This window comes from Cryptomeria japonica, chromosome 11, assembly GCF_030272615.1.
Source record: "Cryptomeria japonica chromosome 11, Sugi_1.0, whole genome shotgun sequence".
Classification (NCBI taxonomy): domain Eukaryota; kingdom Viridiplantae; phylum Streptophyta; class Pinopsida; order Cupressales; family Cupressaceae; genus Cryptomeria; species Cryptomeria japonica.
Genome location: NC_081415.1, coordinates 66,726,226 through 66,745,446, shown reverse-complemented (window position 1 = coordinate 66,745,446; position 19,221 = coordinate 66,726,226). Strand labels below are relative to the sequence as shown.

Genomic DNA, 19,221 nt, shown 5'->3' with positions numbered 1-19,221 from the left:
AATGACCGGATAGATGGGAAATAATTATACAGTCTGTGCTCATAAGAGGACAGGCAATAACATTTTGTTCTGGGGGTCTGCATAGGGGATGTGCTTGATACATATGCCTAATATATGAAACCCGATACAATGTCTGTATGCAGAATTTAAGAGTAACATTATTGTAGACTGCAATACGTATGTTTAATATATGATATTTAATAATGTTTTTTTTTAATGCAGAGTTTAATAGTAATATTAATATAGACTCTTTGATTTCATATAAAGTGGCAGACCAAGTCAGATCTGTCTGCCCTTACAGCCACTAGTATAATTGATGCTTTGTTAGGCAGTGGTTGTATTATTATTTATATAATAAATAATTAATAAATAGGCAACTAATAAAGATATAAATGATTTATAGTATAATTTATAATTCATTTATTTGCATGTTCAAATTAGAATAAGGATTATATATATACAAATACATATACAGATATAGTTATATATGTATACTTAATGTCTAAATCAGACAAATAAAAATATTAGATTTGGTTCATGTTAAGATGGAATTGCTTCCTAATCAATCTAGTTTAAGTTATAAGTATATAGAAATTGATTAATTATGGTTAAAATAGCTCAAATCCTAGTAGGGAACATTACAATAGGACCAAAAAATACAACTCTAGCTCATACAAAAAAAGAAGAAGTACTTACAAAAGATATAAAACAAACTAAAAATATCAAAGAGAAAGCTAACACTATATAAAAGTAAACATCTACAGCAGTTTAATTCACTAAACATATGATGTTTCTGCACTCAAAGTCGCTATATAAAAGTATCCATCAATAGCAGTTTAATTCAATGAAAATAAGATGTTTCTGCCTGCAACTTTGAGTCTAACTATTGTTGCACCTGCTAGAAAAGAACAGCAGCTAAGCTATCAAAAATTAGAAAGTGCAAAGCTTTAGATGGTTCAACATTCTTTTCTGATTTACCCGTATTATTTTATATTAACTGGAAAATTTTAGTAAAAGTTATAAGGAAAAACCAATTTTTTAAAATTGTCTTCACTTAAAAATACATCCCATAAACAGAACTATGGTAAATTGGAGAACTTACTCATTGAAGTTGCGTTGAAGTCCAGCAAGGAACCGATGAGTCGCATTGCTTTCAACAGCATGTTCCATTGCTTCCAACACATCTACTCTCTGAAAAATAGGTCACCAAAAATTAAAAAGAGCATTCATTTCAATATTCCCATGTGACAGGAATTGGAATCTGCTGCCACGAACTGGTCTCCCTGATGCTTGGTGCCATCTTCCTGAAAATTCATCTCTCCTTCTGTGTAGTGGAACAGTTGAATGACCAGGTAAAAAGGGAGGTAGTGATGGATGAATTGTCAAAGAATGGCTTGGTTCTCTCATTCCCCTAGTTCCAAAACTTGGCTGCCAGGTTTCCATAATTTTGTATATCAAATTTTGTTTTCATTGTCAAAAATATGCATTCCACGACTAAAACAACTTAGCCAAAAACTTTGTACAGCTAAATTTATTATACATCACCAAAGAAACTGAAACCGATACTGCAATCAGAGACATTAAAAGCAACAAACAAAACTAACACAAGCTTCATGAATGCAAATGTTACCAACACAGCATCAAATTCTTGATGAGGCAGCACAAGTTGAGAATAAAGTTACCCAAACAAATGCTAGACAATTATGAGAACTGTTCTTTAGTGTAAATATCTTCTGGTTATGTTTTGGTGATCCGAATTTGATTGGATAAATATTCAGTTTCAATTGGGCTATATACAAAATGTTAAACACAGGTTTGTTGCAGAGGGAAAAACTGCATAAAAGAGACTACAAATTATAGGACTACTCATCAATGACAGCCTCTACAAAAAAAAAACAGCATTCATTTTGGGTCCATATATGAAAATTACAGCCTCAACAAAATTACAGCCTCAACAAGCTGTAGGACATTTCATCAATGGCAATTACAAATGGGGCCAAAATAATTTTACCATTTCAGTTGGGGCCAAAAATGGCACAATGTAACAAGGCATGGCAGACGGTTTTAATTGGGGTTGAATTTGTTCCATGTATGACAAAATAGTGTAGCTGAAGCTTTTCCAAGTGAATTGGTTATTTTTCTGTCTCGCTGTATGGGAAATATTTTAGTGTCAACTCCTATACTCATCCTCAGGCGTAAGTACAGACGTTGAGGTATCTGCCAAGGTGGCTGGACTCATTGAGATACTCAATCCCAGCCCAGAGTTTGTGGCAATTAAAGGTTGTAATCCATCACCATGTTTTTAGAAATATTATATGTTTTCGTTTTTCTGCGTGCAAATGAGTGTCTAATATTTAGGCGTTCTTAGGCCTTTAATAAGGGAACAAGCTTGTCAATTTATAATTAAATATATTAATTAAAATTAATATATGTATTAAAAATTTAATATATACGTTATAAATTAATTAAAAATAAGTATAGTTATAAACTTATAATATATATTTTATAATGTTATGATGTATATAAATATACAAGTTTTTAATTTGTAATTTTTAATTTTTAATTTATAATAATATCATATAATTGTTAATATATAGCTTAATAAATAATATATTGATAAAGTATATAATAATTAAATTTTAAAATTCTTTTATAATATCAATTATTAATAATATATTGAATGTAAATAAAATTATAGATATAAATGAAAACTAGTATTTACTTGGCGTCATAGTTTTTTATAACCACCTATTTAATTATGAAAATTTTGATTCCCCTCATAATTTTATTACAAATATGTAAATAAATAAAACTATAGTTTTCGATCTAAATATAATAAAATTATAACTCTAATTACAACTTCAGACGTCTTATCCCATTTTCGTCAGTTCAATTCGCGTCAAAAAAACATGCCCTCGCGCGTCGGAAATGAAGGCGGCATCGTTAATGAAGGTCAGGAGAAAAAATTAAAGTTTAGGGTTCGACGGAAATGGCTGGGTGTTGACATACGGCAATTTTTTGGCCGAGTTCAAGCATTTTTCTGCTATTTTTAGGGTAAAAATCGCAGCGAGATTAACCTAAAACTCGTCCGCGAGTTTACTCGCGAGTGACTCGTAGGCATTTCTGGCTCGCGAGTACTCGCGAGTTTCGCGATACTTTGAATAATTCACTATATTACAGGCATGATAGGCTTCGTGGGAGGAACAAGAATGCGTTTGAGTTACGTAATACATCTAGAGTGCCTCCACAAAGGGAAACACAATTGTATTATTGATTGTTAGTGGATCATTTACATGAATTTTAAATTTCAAATTAGATTTTTCCAGGGTAAATCATATGTTATGTTGTTTTCATGTGATGTTGCTTCTATAACTTGCTTATGCTGTTTGCTTGCAAGTTTACTAGCATCTCAGAATTAAACTACACAATAATTGGCTTCATAGAATCAATAATAAACTATGAAGTTTTCTTATAGTGCATGGTGTCAGTCACCTTCAAGACCACAAAATCTTAAAGGCAAGCTACCGAAACATTAATCAACGGCCTGACATATATCTAATCATCCATCACTCACTATAGTAAAGTCACATTCTCTATACCTACATCAAGAATGGTTTCCTCTATTATTTTAATAATTAATTCTAAAGTTTTCTATTAGATTGTGGAAATAAAGTCTACTAGGGTTTGTTGATTTCTTGGCTTCTTGCTATGTCTCTTTGAATTTTAGTATTGCTTTCTTGATCTCAAGTTCCTACTTCAATGGCTGCTGGTAGGGGGCAAACTTTCCACCCTCTCACTACTCATTAAAGGATGCAATTGTTGGATCTAGATCTTTGATTTGAGAAAAAGAAATTGATTTGGTGATAGTGATTGTGGGAAAAAAAAACGATGGATCTACCTAGCAAAGGATCAAATTCTTGCATGCCAACTCTTGAGGAATCTCAAGAGTTTTTCCAAATGTTGAGGGATTCAAGAAAAATGCCTATACCTTTCAAGGTAAGAGTCTGATCCATCAATTCGAAGGCTTTCAGCTTTCTTTGGAAGAGTTGTTTACATGCACTGGAAGAATTGGAAGGTTGAAGGAGATTATGAGCTTTGACCCTATGCTAAGGGATTTTTTATAGCTATTTTTACTAAAGCATCTAACAGAGATGGAGGTTTTCATGGAGGTCCTTATTTCTTTCAAAATGCAAACCTTTTCATGAAGCACTAACATGTGGGATTTAACTCTTCAAAGGTAAGTCCTACTACGGTACGTCAGCACCTCTATGGATGTGCATGTACACCCTTCTCCAAGAATTCTGATCTCCCTAAATCTTTGAATAAATTAAGTAAGCTATGAAAATGCGACAGGAGGTTGCCATGTAAATGTAATTAACAGAAAAGTGAGAAAGCTACTAACCACCAACCTACTAACATGTGTTGATATGTGCATGATTCATCCTTCATGTGATTTCTTTGCTTAGTTTATGTTTTCCATTCATGAATGCATGGTTAATGATATTATTTAAGATGATAAGTTATCTTTACTCTTTTACACATTAACCCCAGTTTGTATTAATCATAGACATTTGAAGTTCTTCATTTTTAGTTATCTTACCTTAATCATGCCAACTATAAGTTGCAATAATATTTTGATACGGTATTTCTCTTTCGTATTAACCTATAGTCCTTACTTTACTCAACTACATTCCTCATATATGAAAGTTAGTACATAAGTTTGTTGAGATATTGTTAGGCATATTAACTTTAATTCATCATAGTAGTAATTCGTGGTTTCATAAATGTTAATCTTTAGTTGTCATAATTACCTATTTTTGTCATAACATTCCTCCATACTCGTTATTATATAGGTAAATTTGGCACTCATGTTAATGGTCCTTTGTTATTCATTCGAATAAGAGTATGCAGACTTTAATAGTACTTAATAAACGCTTGTTAGAATTTGATTTGATAGTAAGTCTCAAGGTTAGGACTAGCTGGTCCTTACAGAAAAAGAAAACAAATGTAAAAATAAAACAATGCTGCTGATATATGCAGACTGCTTAAAGAGAACAGCAGCCAAGCAATACATTAGTAAAACTAACAAAAAGCACATTTGAAGATATAACATATATAAACAAAAAATGAGTTCCAGATAAATGATAATGCAATTCGCTTACATGTAAGCCAGTAGAAACAGGAGCGGAATCAGAATCAGAGGCAGCTACATGCTCCCTTAACTCCCTTTGTACCATCAAATCTGAAATATGATCGTCTTGCTGCATGCACATATTTAACCTTAAGTAAAATGAGTGACACTTTTTTCATCAAAGGTCTACCAATGCATGCTTCAACTCTCTAACTAAAAGCATCTTTAGTTTCATCATCTCACACTAACATTTACTCATAAAATTATATTCATATTCATGATGCATTACTTCAATTCAGATTCATATTCATAAGATGCGTTATAAATATATGTATAAACAATGACTTACCTGTACGCCTCCTTCGCATACTTCTCGTGCAAATTCCTCCTGGAGCTGCCTGGCCAAGAGTTCATCTTGTTCTATTTGCCTGGCCCTAGCACTTGCTTCCTTATTACTTTCTTCTAGGTTTACAGCTCCATTGATAGGGTATTCTAAGCTATCAACATCAATAGGGGTATGATCATGAACCTTGACACCACAGCTGGAATCCTGAACAACATTACTAGTTCTAGTAGTAGAAGAATGATTTCTTCGTGATGGTCTACGTGACCCAAGGAATATAACTTCTGGTGAACCTGCTTCAAAAGTGTTCCCTTGATCCCCAACCGAAGATAAAGACGGTAAGCCACCTCTGGTTTTGTCAAGCCTTGCCAGCTGCCTTTCATTTTGATGCACTCTTGAGCAACCCTGAGGCTTACAAGTAAACTTTATGTTTCCTTCTGATGCATCATCCCTTGAGCTATTTATGTAAAGATCATTTCTACAAGCTTCGATCTTGCCCTTTGTAGCTAAACCAGAAGAACTACAAGGACTACTGCTGTCTCTACATACAGAGAATCTGTTAACTTCTCCAGAACTTAAAGAGTTAACCCTCGTTCTCTTCCTGCTAAAAGGCAACAGAGAAAAAAGTTAATGGCAATATTACAGTCCTAAAATTAGAATGTTATCTTAATGCCTAAACATCATGCTAAAGTCTTTTAAGAGTTAAATACGGAACTGCATGAGGAGAACCAGAATACAGATATCAAGCATTGATGTGAATCATAAAAAGAAAAGACTGCAAAGACAAAGCACACAGCTGAATTACAGTAGAAACACTTAAAACGAAAAATAAGCACCACTGTAGTTATTAAAAAAACTTAATGCCTCTAGAAATCAAGTCATGTTCATTACAGATGAAAACACTACATGGTCAAGCACCATATGAATGATAAATGAAAACAACTATTGAGCTCAATGGCATTAAGAATACACTTGTTTGCATTAAAGCCTCACTTTGTTTTAAGTACATACAATACCGATATGTAGCCAAACTTTTATTAATAAATCAGATTTGAAAATCACTGTACGGTGGAAAAGCACTGTAAGGAAGTCCAAAAATCTCTATCAAACATAAAATAATAAAAACTCAAAAAGTTATATTCTCGATCCCAGGGCAGATAAGTATATACAATGCTTGTAATAAACAAGAAATGACCCAGCAGGACAACAATGATTAAACAAGATTTTCAGATAGACTGTGTACAAAATCTAAAGCAACACAATTATTGATAGATGTGTTTGATCGAAGATTAATCTAACATGGAGGATCACTAGCACAGAGGAAAAATTGAACCACCCTTCAACAAAACTTAACATATTATATATAAAATACATCTGATTTTAATTGTAAAAGGTCAAACCACATTAAGGCCAAAATTTATCAATTACCTCCTTTGTGGCAATTGCACAAAATTATTCTCATCTCCTTCATCATTCATAACAGGCCCCTCTACACTGGCCTCTCGTAGTCTTTTCACACTCTTGTTTGACATGGCTTCATCTGCAGCAATCCTATTTGGAGATATGCCACCATTGCATACCAACATTTTTCTTTGATTCTGCATAGATGTATGAATTGCATGGCCAGAAATAGTGTTTTTGTCATTCCCTTTAAGTTGAACTCTATAACTAAAAACATCTATGACTTGAAATTTCATGATATCATTTCATGCTTCTTAAAAAAAAATTAAAATATAAGAGATAAGAGATTACTCATAAAATTTTATTCATATTCATGATGCATGCACCTCAATTTAAATTCATATAGAAGAATAAGATTAAATAAAGATCAACTACACTGGTAAATCGTTAAAAAAATATATATATATCTATGAAGTATGAACAATGACTTACCTGTGGGCCTCCTTTGACTCCTGGTGCAAATTCCTTCTGGACCTGCTTGGCCAAGAGTTCATCTTGTTCTATTTGTCTGGCCCTTGCACTTGCTTCCCTTGAACTATTGTGAAAAACATCATTTGTATAAACTTGGCTCTTGCCCTGTGTAGCCAAACCTGAAGAACCATAAGGCCAATGACTAGAACAGTCTCTACATACTGAGAATCTTTTAACTTCTCGAGAACCTGAAGAACCACAAGACCAATGACTAGAACAGTCTCTACACACAGAGAATCTATTAACTTCTCGAGAACCTGAAGAACCACAAGGCCAATGACTAGAACAGTCTCTACATACAGAGAATCTATTAACTTCTCGAGAACCTGAAGAACCACAAGGCCAATGACTAGAACAGTCTCTACATACAGAGAATCTGTTAACTTCTCCAGAACTTGAAGAACCACAAGGCCAATGACTAGAACATTCTCTACATACAGAGAATCTGTTAACTTCTCCAGAACATAAAGAATTAACTCGCATTCTCTTCCTGCATAGAGACAACCGAGAAGAAAGTAAATGGCAATATTACAGTCCTAATAAATTTAGAATGGTATCTTAATGCCAAAACATCATGACAAACAAAATTCCTAAAAATAATAACTAAGTCTTTTAAGAGTTAAATACTGAACTGCATAATTAGAATACAGATATCGAGCATTGATGTGTATCATAAAATCAAAACACTACAACGATGTGGCACCCAGGTAAATTACAGCAGAAACACTTAAAATGAAAAGCAAGCACCACTATAATTATAAAATGAAAAACATATCTCCAGAAAGCAAGTCATGTTCACTAAAGATGAAAACACTATAAGGTCAAGCACCATATGAATGATAAATGAGAACAAATTTTGTTTGCTTAAAAGACTTAATTTTAAGTACATACAATGCTTGTAATAAAAAAGAAATGACCCCGCAGGGCAACAATGATTGATACAAAATTTCCAGATAGACTGTTTACAGACTCTAAAGGAACAAATATTGATAGATGTGTTTTACCAAAGATTAATCGAACATTGAGAATCACTACAACAGAGGAAAAAATGAACTACCCCTCAAATTTCAACAAAATTCAACATATTATATAAAAAGTACATCTGATTTTAATTGGAAGAGATCAATCCACATTCAAGCCAAAATTTATTAGTTACCTCCTTGGTAGCAATTGGACACACTTATTCTTGTCTATTTCAACCATACCGCCAGATGCAATTGCATTGCCTTTCTTCCTATCCTCTTGTTGACCAACGAAAGGTAAAGAAATGTTATTAGGCTCCGAATCAAGACCACAAGATTCACAACTAATGAAACTATTTGCATCTGCAGATTCATCATTCATAATACGCCCCTCTACACTGGCCTCCCGTAGTCTTTTCACACTCTTGCTTGACATGGCTTCATCTGTAGCAATTCCATTTGGGCATATGCCACCATTGCATACCAACATTTTTCTTCGATTCTGCATAGGTGTAGAAATTGAATGACCAGAAAGTGTATTATTCTCATTCATTTTAACTTCCTCTAGAGCAGTTTGAAATAATTCATCAATATTAAGAGTCCGATTGTTTTTGTCCTCTTTCAACACATTACTACAAGTTTCCATACATGACTCTTTCGCTAATCCTTCTGACTGATGACATAAATATCGATGAGGATGAAACCCCGAAGAGGAAAATGTGCGTTGCCGGTGCCCATGGTCTTTCTTTTGTGTAGAACCATCCTTCCTCGAGCTATATTGTAATCTACATGATGTTGCTACAGAACCAGGGGACAAATAAGAACCTAAAGTGGCCTTTTCTCCTACAGTTTGGTCTTGCTCTCTGCTGCTTAAGTTTTCATCCTCTCCACTTCTCTTCCGAAAAGAAACAGAATGCTGTCGCCTTGCCCCAAAATCCCTTCTTAAACGACCAAAATCCTGTGTAGATGCACGATCTGGAGAGTTATCTGGAACCTCCAGCAACTCATATCCCATCCTATCTGACATCTTTTGCATGTGCTGCTGGAAAATATTATTAAAATTTTAAAAACCTTTTCAGTAATTCTTCTGTGAATTTATGATCCTGCACATATGCCCTGATCAAATTCTTTGACTGAACTCCCTATAACAGAAACCCTGTTAACACAAACAAGGATAACCATAGTAAGTCCTACTGCCAATGGTAAAAACATTATTTGTACTTGCAGAGAAAAGTTAAACTAGACAGTAATAATTGATAGGAAACTTAAGACATAAAGTGATACAAAATACACACACATATCATATATTTTCAAGATTATAAAGAGTTAATAGGTAATCCATAACATCTAAAAATGTAAAACTCCCAAAATAACATCGGTGAGATGACAAAGACAGAATCAACTCATAAACAGACATATATATGCTAAAATATCTTTATAAATCCAAACTAAATACATCTAATGATGGCACCTATGATAGAAATTCTTGAGATACAAAGTAAATCCATGATAAGATAAGTATGAAGGGATAAACATCTAAGAAACAACTAATGGAAAAAAAATGTTGGGAACTATAGTTGAGAGACATCCTAATAGCGGACAAGAAGATGTGTGTGATGAATCAAAGTGTTGAAAGTTGGCAAGTATTGGTGAGCATCCGGCAGGCCCCAAGGCAAGGTGTTAGCTGTGAATCTCTAGCCTCAGTTTTGCGGGGCAGCACAGCCCACTAATCTGATCGGACTTACAAGAATCTCAGAATTAAAATAAAATAAAAAATTCATACAGAAAAACTAAAAGTTTTGAAAACTCTAATTTCACTTACCCATCACACCCACTCAGTCAACACCTGATTTTTCTGATTTTTGTACAAATTTACTTTTTATGTTTTTTAATTGCCAAATTTATGCCAAAATTTGGAAAAGAAATTCACCAAATCCAAGTCGGACAAAAATCAGTTTGCCAAGTACCAATGGAGTTTGAACCTCATTACAATGGTATGAATGTGTGTTACCTCCAGAAGAACTTTACAACAATACCTATGGTCCAAAAGGATGATTAAAAAGAATGAGAGAAACTCTTATAGAACGCAGTTTAAAACAAAATATAATTACCAACAATGAAATATGGAGTTCCCAAAAATTGACACAATGACTTGCATGAGAATTTGTCGAACAAATAATTAAAAAGTGCACCATAGGAAACTTGTTGATCCCAATACTAAGACAAGAAGTTCTCAATCTGATTGGATAGCTCTTGGTACATGATTTACTAATTTTTGAGTAAGAACTTTTTGTAACAGAGAAATTTAATGTCATAATATTATGAATGTGCATGAAGCACAATCATATTTCAAACAGGCATGAAATGTTACCTTGCAGGTTTCAAGTGTGCAGTTGATATATCCCCAAGAAGTGGGAAACCTTTGGAACCCATACTATAAAAACAGGTGAGCCTCTAACTAAAAGAACAGGAAAAGGGAGGGGAGCCAGTGACACCACCACGGCTCATTTAAACTTGCATATGCCCAGTACAATGCATTTGCAATAAGGACTATAGAAAGTGAAACTAACTACATTAACAAGGGTTCACATTTGAAACAATCCGATAGTAACTTATAGTAAGCTAGAACAACTAGGCAATAAACCCATTTGGAACATCAAAAACAAGTACATGAATCAATGACCAGTGCAAGTGCCATCAAAAGCAATTGGAGAAGAGAGGGATAGTGGACAAGCAGAGTTGACGGACAAACATACTGTAGAAAACAAATAAGGAAGAAAGAAAGCCATTGAAACTCATATTATGCATTTGCAATTGACACAGCCAACAGTGTTGAAAATGATTAAAAGTAAAACCACCTTCATGAATTAGGGTTCACATTTAAGAACAATTTGTATGGTAAGCTAGAATACCTAAACAAATTAAGACACCACTTCAAAATACAAAGACAGTCATTGTAATCGATTAACTGTGAACCAAAATCAATGAATACAGATGAGAGTTGGTATCGTTAAAAAATAAGAACAGGAAAATTATAAGCAGCAGATCTGACAGATCAAAATACAGCAAAAGCAATCAGAAATTGATCAGCCAAATTTAGTCAAATCAAATAACATGGTTTGCATGGTTATGATGACAATTAATTGATAGCTTGTATGCAAAATTATGCTAGATATAACGATTTATGTTTCATACTTTTAAAAATTTGCAAATTCAAATCAAAACCTATTGAAACATCCACATTAATCTCTTCAATAGCTCTCCAACCATAGTATGATGATGAAGTTATGGCCACCTGAAATAAACCTCTAATATCCAAACAAGAACTGTCAGTGACAGACTCAAACAGGACTAAACAAGTAAAATCCAACGTGAAGATATAACTTATGCAGACATGATTGAGTTGACCCAGATTGAACCTGTATTTAGGCAGCAGATAGCAGAAACAAATTCTAAGTGGTTGAATTCATTACCAGGACATCAGTAATGGATTCATTTATGTTTGAGACCATCCCAATGAACACAGAAAAGAAAGCTAGCCACCCTATCTTGAAGTTAGGTGAATTGGCAACTTGATTGTTAATTGTTTTGTGATTTGGTGTCTCCTATGTTGATTTTCCGGCATATCCCAGCAACAATCACAGAATGCAGTTGAACAGTCTTCGGATGGTGAATTTGTAGAAGAGTGCGAAGACTCTGACGTAAAACAAGTAAGATGGATTGTTGTACCTTGAGACCTGTAGCCGTGCACTTTTTATGCAATTTGGAAGCAGAATGCCATTTTCAAGCTGGAGCTTCCCACAATGATTCAAAGCATGTACATATTGCAATATTGATTGAGAGAAGTTGATAACAGCCAAGAGTTGTATTGCATATCAATTCTCTGCATTATGTGTTAATTTCAGTAGAGAATTAAAAGAATGAGAGAAACTTTTACAGAACGTAGTTTAAAAGCGAGGGAAATTGACACATTCCACAAGGTAACTGCTCCAACAAAATATAATCACCAACTATGAAATAGGGAATTCAAAAGCAAAAAAAAAAAATGACATTATTACAACGGGCAGAAAGAAAAAGCGCGGAAAAGAAGGCGCAGTTTAAGGAAAACGCTAAAAACAGAAATAATATTTTCACAACGGCCATTCAAGACGGAACCTGTTAAAACGGGAAACCAAATGTGCGTTTCCGGTAACAGAGGTAATTACTGCTTTTCACCAAGTAATGCAGCAGGTAAATAAATACTTCAAGCCTTACTAACTGAAATTGGCTGTGCAGTCTGAAGATTTGACAATTTTTTTTCATTTATTAAATAAAACCAAAATCAGTACACAGTTATATTCTTATTTTCCATTTATTAAATAAATAAAAAAATTGTCAAATCAGATGCAGTTCTTCTGGCTGCATAGCCGCCGTTTCCCAACTCCATACTGATGGAATTTGAAACTTCCCGCTGATACTTCCATGTTGCGTAAGCAGGTAATAGAGCAAAAAACAAACCAAATTAAAACTACTCCCCTTTTCAGACGGATTCTGTATAAGTCCAGCAAAACAGAACAGACCTCATTGAATTCAGGTCCATTTGGCACACACGGGATTTAAATCCAGAACCAAATCTAAGATTTTCTTGCACAAACCAGTAACATAGATTAAACTTTTTGAAATTCAAATACTGATAAAAATAACAAATATATAGAAAAATAAAATTAATAATAAAAAATAGTAATCTTGTGTCTTCCCGACTTTTTTTTATGTGTATATTTTATAATTAATAGAATTGGAAGTATTTATTCAATGAAAAAATAATAATAAATAATAACTTAATACATAATAATAGATAAAATTAGTATAGATATTTTATTAAATTTATTTGTATTTGATAAAATTATTTTAAAATTATTAATAAACTATTTATCCATTAAAAATGAGTATTTTTTCTTGAATTTTTTTTGGTTTTTTTAAAGTTGACATTAGATTTATAACTATATAATTTTTGAAATTGTATTTTTGGAAAAAATAAATTAGTGTTGAATTTTTAATGTTTTTTAATAACTGTGTTTATTTTTTAGTTGGTTTTTCTATTATGAAATCTTCACATTTGTTGCTGGCACAATGTCACACCTTGATGTTGTTACATATGGTAGGTTGTCAAACATTGATCTATATGGAATCTAATCATTTTTGCTCAACTTACAACTTGTAACCCTAGGTTTATTTACTAATACACAATCTTCCATTATGAAATTCTTGAAAATTTGATGTCTTTGAGGGTAATATAAAATTTTCATATCTAGGCCTTTAAAGTACCAAGGTATACTTCCAAAGTATTATCCACCTTATTTTCTTCTTCAATAGAAGTATCCTTTGGTTGCTCCTACACCACCTTTGGAATAAAAGATGTAGCCCTAGCTCTATGTTTGAGATTCTAAGAGCCAATGACAATGTAATAGAAACTCTTCCTTGAATCATAATTAGTCCCATGTCAATTGGAGTGTACTATGGTAGAGGAGTACTTGGTGTTGTGGTCACCACAAATTTGTATTTGGTATGCATAAATTCACTTTAATAGAAGAAATGATTTGACTGTATCTTACTTTGTTTCCATCTCGAGCATCTACAAGTACTTGCCATGTTGTTGCCCCAATGCCTTTCCTAGACTCCTTTATGCTTATGGTTTGTATCTTCACGAATAAAAATACCATTTACTTGCATAGGAAGGCATTAATCCTTGGAGATATATGAGTTATTTTTATTTTGTTGGTTAAGATTTTTCCTTTGATAAACAATCTTCTTAGTTGAAAACAATTATTTGTCATCAACACTCAATTTTTGCTTACCAATGTCAACTTTTTGGGTCACTACATTTAACTTACTAGCATTCTATAGTTACACCAAAATAGTTATATTTCTCAATTGAATCCCATTTAGGCCTACACCATGACTACATCAATGAAGGCTTTGTTACAAATATGTGCTTTGTTGTCATTGATGTCAAACAGTGTGGTCTAGACGGGTTCTGGTTTGGACATCAACAGAGCTAGCTATAGTGTTGAAGTATTTGCAGTTATGTTTTTGGACCGGAGGTCACTATGATTAGTATTGTGGTTTGGATGTGGATAGGTTGTGTTGGCAGTTGATTCGATTAATATTAGCTTGTTTTATATGGTGAAGACAATTGGAAGCTTGATTTTTGTGTTCGGGTGTTGTTTGTTTTGGTCTAGACTTTTGCTATTGTGAGAAGAAATGATTGGTACATATATTCAAAGTTAAATATAACATATGTTTTTGGTATAGTGTTTGTGTGTTGCACGTTTGGTTTGGTTTTGGTCTAGATTATGTTCTCTGTGTTTTATATTTTGGTCTAATTGTATAATTTGGGTTGGAAATATGCATACATGTTACAATCTTCTTTTTGGCTAACTCAAGGTGAGGATGTTTTTGTTCCAGTTTGGTAAATATGTGATGATTTGTTGAAAAGAAAGTGTGATATGAGCTTGTAGAATCCAACAATGAGTGTGTGTGACTTGATGTAAGGATGTCGATGTGATTGTAGTTGCTACATTAGAAGAGATTGCAGTGCAAAGGTGACAGTTGATATAAGAGTGGTGATCCAAAGACTTGGGAGTCTGGATACTTGAGTAAGGTCAGAGTTTTTGCTATAACAAAGACTATAATTAGCATACCGAGATGCCCTTGTTCATACAATTTTTTTTTTTTTTATTTTTTTTTTCTGAAAGTTGCAATGTTGTATCTTGCCCTATTCTAGTTAGCATCAGTGTGCAAGTCCTCTTTTTGTATCTTGCCCCAAGAGCAGTTAACCTTGGTCAGCAAGTCTAGAGTAGTGAGCTCCTTCTTTTGTAAATTATTTCTATATAATGGATCATTTATGTGAGTTAGTGCTCACCGTGGTTTTTCCTAGTTTGGGTTTTCCACGTATAAATATTGGTGTTCATGTGTGAATGTTTCATGATGTTATCATGTTATACTCTTTGATGTGCATGTCTGAAATAAACTTGTTAATGGAAGATTGAAGTCTTAAGATTTTGGTTAATGTTGATTCACCACCGCCCCCCCCCCCCCTCCCCCTCTCGCTCTCAACATTTGGTGTGTCTTCAACAGGATTTGATATCACCAACCTAAGGTCTATTCCTCTCATACCTCTATTGCACAAAGGACTTCATATGCTCAAAATCATGTGCTCATAACTGATGTGGTTAAAGACCAAGCTTTTCATCAACTTGGAAAAGTTGGTCATTCATACAAGAGTTGCTATAACATGTCGTATCTATTGTATGACCATGAACCAATTCATCAAATTGGTAAATGTTGTCCTCATAGTATTGAGGATCACATTCATCATTTGGGAATTCATTCTCTATTCAATGAGTGTGCAAAAACATAATTGAGAGGATCATGTGGAAGGAAACATGAATCACACCACATTTTATCATCTTGATAATTGACACTTTCTTTGGTCAAAGGTTCAAGTATATCTTTATCTTGTTTAAATTTTATTTATCTTAAGAAAAGTCTTCCATTATCTTGTCATGGTCTTGTAGGCCAATTAGTGTTATATGGTTTATTGTGCAACCTTTGTCCTTCATTGAATGTGTAGATGCACCTTGAGGTGGTAGCTCATTCTCATTATATTCTACCTTGTAAGACAAGTCTTTCATGACACCATTAGTTTGTCTAATTTATCCTAAATTATGAGGAGTTTGTTCATTGGAGCCCTATCCAATTATTACAACTTTACATCAACTTTTTTTAATTATTTATTAGATACCCTCATATTACTTTCAATGTTTATGGTTGTAGTATTTTCCTCCCTAATGGGTTGAAGATTCTTATCTCTTAAACAATATTTCATTTTAGAGTTAAATGCACCACAACAAAGCACAAAAATATAGATTCATTAGGCTTAAGATTCTAGGGTACTTTCTCACTATAATGATGAACCTATTGTTGAAATTATTCACCATCTCATTTTTGCTCTTTTTTATGGTGGTGATATCATGGATAGAAATGACTTGTTTAATTTTGTCCCCATACTACATTCTTAACACAACAACAAACTTTTCCCAAAGAAGAAATTATGCTATTAGGAAGATTTCTAGACCACTCCTTAACACTCTCCTCTAAGGAATAAACAAACAACTTCGTCATCCTATGTTTGTCTTCAATCTCATAATCATCAATCATATTAGTGACTTGTATCTTAAGTGATCTTCTCCATTCATAGTGTTGTCACTAGGAATGGGATTGGGATAATTTGAGACCCCAAAGTGTAGTGTCATAAATTGTCACCGGTCCAATTTACACCTCATGTTTGTGCCTCCACGTTAGCATGTTCTATTTCCAACCCCTCTCTAGGTTTGATTTGTGCTTATTACCCAACTTTGATGCCATGAACAACTTGTTGTGGGTCCCACAGAGGGGTACCCACCTCCTTGAAACTTTATCTTGGTCTTTTGTGATAGAGGGCCAAGGTGTGGTACGTCCTAGTCTGGACCATGGTGCCCTAAAACGCCATGGTCCCACTCAATGGGGCCCAAATTTGAAATATAGGTGTTGTATCTCCCTAGATCATTGAAGGTCGGCTTGATCGGTAATTTACCTAGAAACCTCTATATAAAGACATTTTATCTACCTATTTTAATCAAAGCAATCAAAGTCTTCATCTGCAAGAAATCTAATATTCATTCATATGTGAAGCATCCATTATCAAACATTTTCAGATATCTTCAAGGTTGTATATTCATTCTTCAACCATTGTGGAGAAAAATTACATCAATCTTGTGCATGCATGTGTGTGTGATTAGGGTTTTCCATGCTCATGTGTTTGTCATGCCATTACATACAACATTTGTGATTACATTCAAAGAGAAAAAGTGTCATCATCAATAATTGCATATCTGAGGTATATCTATTCCACATTTATTCACCATTTATTTTAGTATTTGCATTATTTTATTCAAGGTTAATTCCTAAACCAGGGTTTGACTTAGGCAAACCCCAATTCCCAACAATTTCTCCTTTCTTTTTGTGTGCAATAAACAAGTACAAATTTGTGTTTTGGAGGGTCGACAAAATTCATAGAGACGAATAGGTTCAACTTTTGACAACAAGAAATTCAAATGACCATGGCGAATTGATACTACTTGGTCCTCAAAAATCAAGTTGAACTTCTAGGAACATGTCTGAAACATATTATTTTGCCCAAATCTAGGTTGGTGGCTCCATACAACATTTGTAACTCATTGTTTTCACTCTATCTCTTCAATAATCACCTATTTTGTCCTAATCTTCAACAATCAAACCAATTCAATTCAAGGAGGAGAAAGCCCCCATCAAAAGGAACCAAGAATCTGATCAAAATCTTATTCTTTGAAGGCTAGATCTATTAGATTCCTCTCCTACCTAATGTAATTTTTAATTAGGTAATTACGTGGTTTTATTATCTTAATTTAACCCTAACCCTAATTTTTTCCACCATTACATTTTGGTGAACCTGATTTCTTAAACCACTATTTTTTATTTGTGTTCTCAGATCTAATTTGCATCCAATTTTAGTTTTAAATTTTGCACTCATGGATTCTATTGTTAATAAAAAATATATACATTTAGAGGTTAAATTCATAAAAATCCTAATTTATTTTGGTTATTTTGATTTGTGGGTTGCATAATTTGTAACTTTTGTTTTCACATCTAATCTTAGACATGCATAATGACTCTTAATAGATCTGATTTCCTTATATTTATCAAAATCATGTGTTGGATAATGGTTTCTTTCACTTTACATTGCTTCTTTTCATTCATAGCACTTTGGCATATTGCAATTTTAGAATTTCCAAAATGTTTCCTACTAATCAACTACATCTCAAAGCTTTTATCCATGATGCAAGTTGTATTATGACGACATTTTTAAGAAAATGCATTATTTATGTAGATCACATAAAATATTTTGTAGAAAATGATAATTCGAGAGAAGCTAATGAAAAACCTAACACGTCTATCTCTCATAGGGTATCTTATGTGAATGAAGAAAGAGTCAATACTCCTATCAATGATCTCTCTAATGGAGAGCAAACATTGAAGAGCAACATGGCACTGTAATAGTGAAAAATTAGGGTTTCTACCATTAGAGGAATAAAACCACTAATTTTTGCTTGAGATGACCATTACATTCAAAAGAGGGGGAATCCAATAGATTCAATCAGAAATCAACAAGGATTAAGACTGAATACTGATTGGATTGATTAATTTGGGGTTCTCTTTTGTAAGTTGAATTTGGATAAAGTGCTAGAAATGTAAGTAAAAAAATGAAAACAGTGAACTATAGATGCGGGATTGAGTTGTGCACCTAGATTCGAGAAATGTATGCAAATTTGGATATTCTTGAAAGAGCACCTAAAATATCAAAACTGTGGTGGTGGTCACCATGGTCCTCCGAGATTTTTGCACATCAAAGGGGGATTAATTCATCACTATAAATAAAGCTTATTCTGAAGATCGCAACTCCGTACTTGTTTCCTACACATAGAAAAAATGGGAAGTAGGTTGGGAATAGGGGTTTGCCTAAGTCAAACCCCAGTTGAGGAATCAACCTTGAATGAAATGTTATAAATACTAAAATAAATAATAGAAAGATAAATCTCAGATCTACAATGACTAATAATGATGCTTTTCTTCTTGAATGTAATCACATATGTTTTATGAAATGGCATGAACATGACAAAACCCTAATCACACACACATGCTTGCATAGGAATCATATAAATTTGCTTCACAATAGATAGATGAAGAATATGTGGCCTTGAATACCTCTCGAAATTCTTGATGATGAATGCTTCAAT

The 19,221-nt window shown here is 33.4% G+C and overlaps 1 protein-coding gene across 2 annotated transcripts in view; it reads right to left on the bottom strand.

The window, feature by feature from the left end:
- Positions 1-12,516, bottom strand: part of LOC131042535 (uncharacterized) — a 29,422-nt gene extending 16,906 nt beyond the window's left edge. Inside the window, exons 1-7 of one of the 2 annotated variants that reach the window (XM_059214844.1) lie at positions 12,098-12,516; positions 8,563-9,524; positions 7,368-7,896; positions 6,903-7,072; positions 5,481-6,075; positions 5,163-5,261; positions 1,103-1,428 (exon numbers count right to left, since the gene is read on the bottom strand). In XM_059214844.1, the coding sequence (XP_059070827.1) occupies positions 1,204-1,428; positions 5,163-5,261; positions 5,481-6,075; positions 6,903-7,072; positions 7,368-7,896; positions 8,563-9,404 (2,460 nt within the window). In that variant the 5' untranslated portion in view covers positions 9,405-9,524; positions 12,098-12,516 and the 3' untranslated portion in view covers positions 1,103-1,203. Of the gene's footprint in view, positions 1-1,102; positions 1,429-5,162; positions 5,262-5,480; positions 6,076-6,902; positions 7,073-7,367; positions 7,897-8,562; positions 9,588-12,097 lie in introns of those variants that run through there. The other variant, XM_059214845.1, reaches the window with a different exon arrangement.
- Between the last annotated feature and the right edge of the window lie 6,705 nt (positions 12,517-19,221).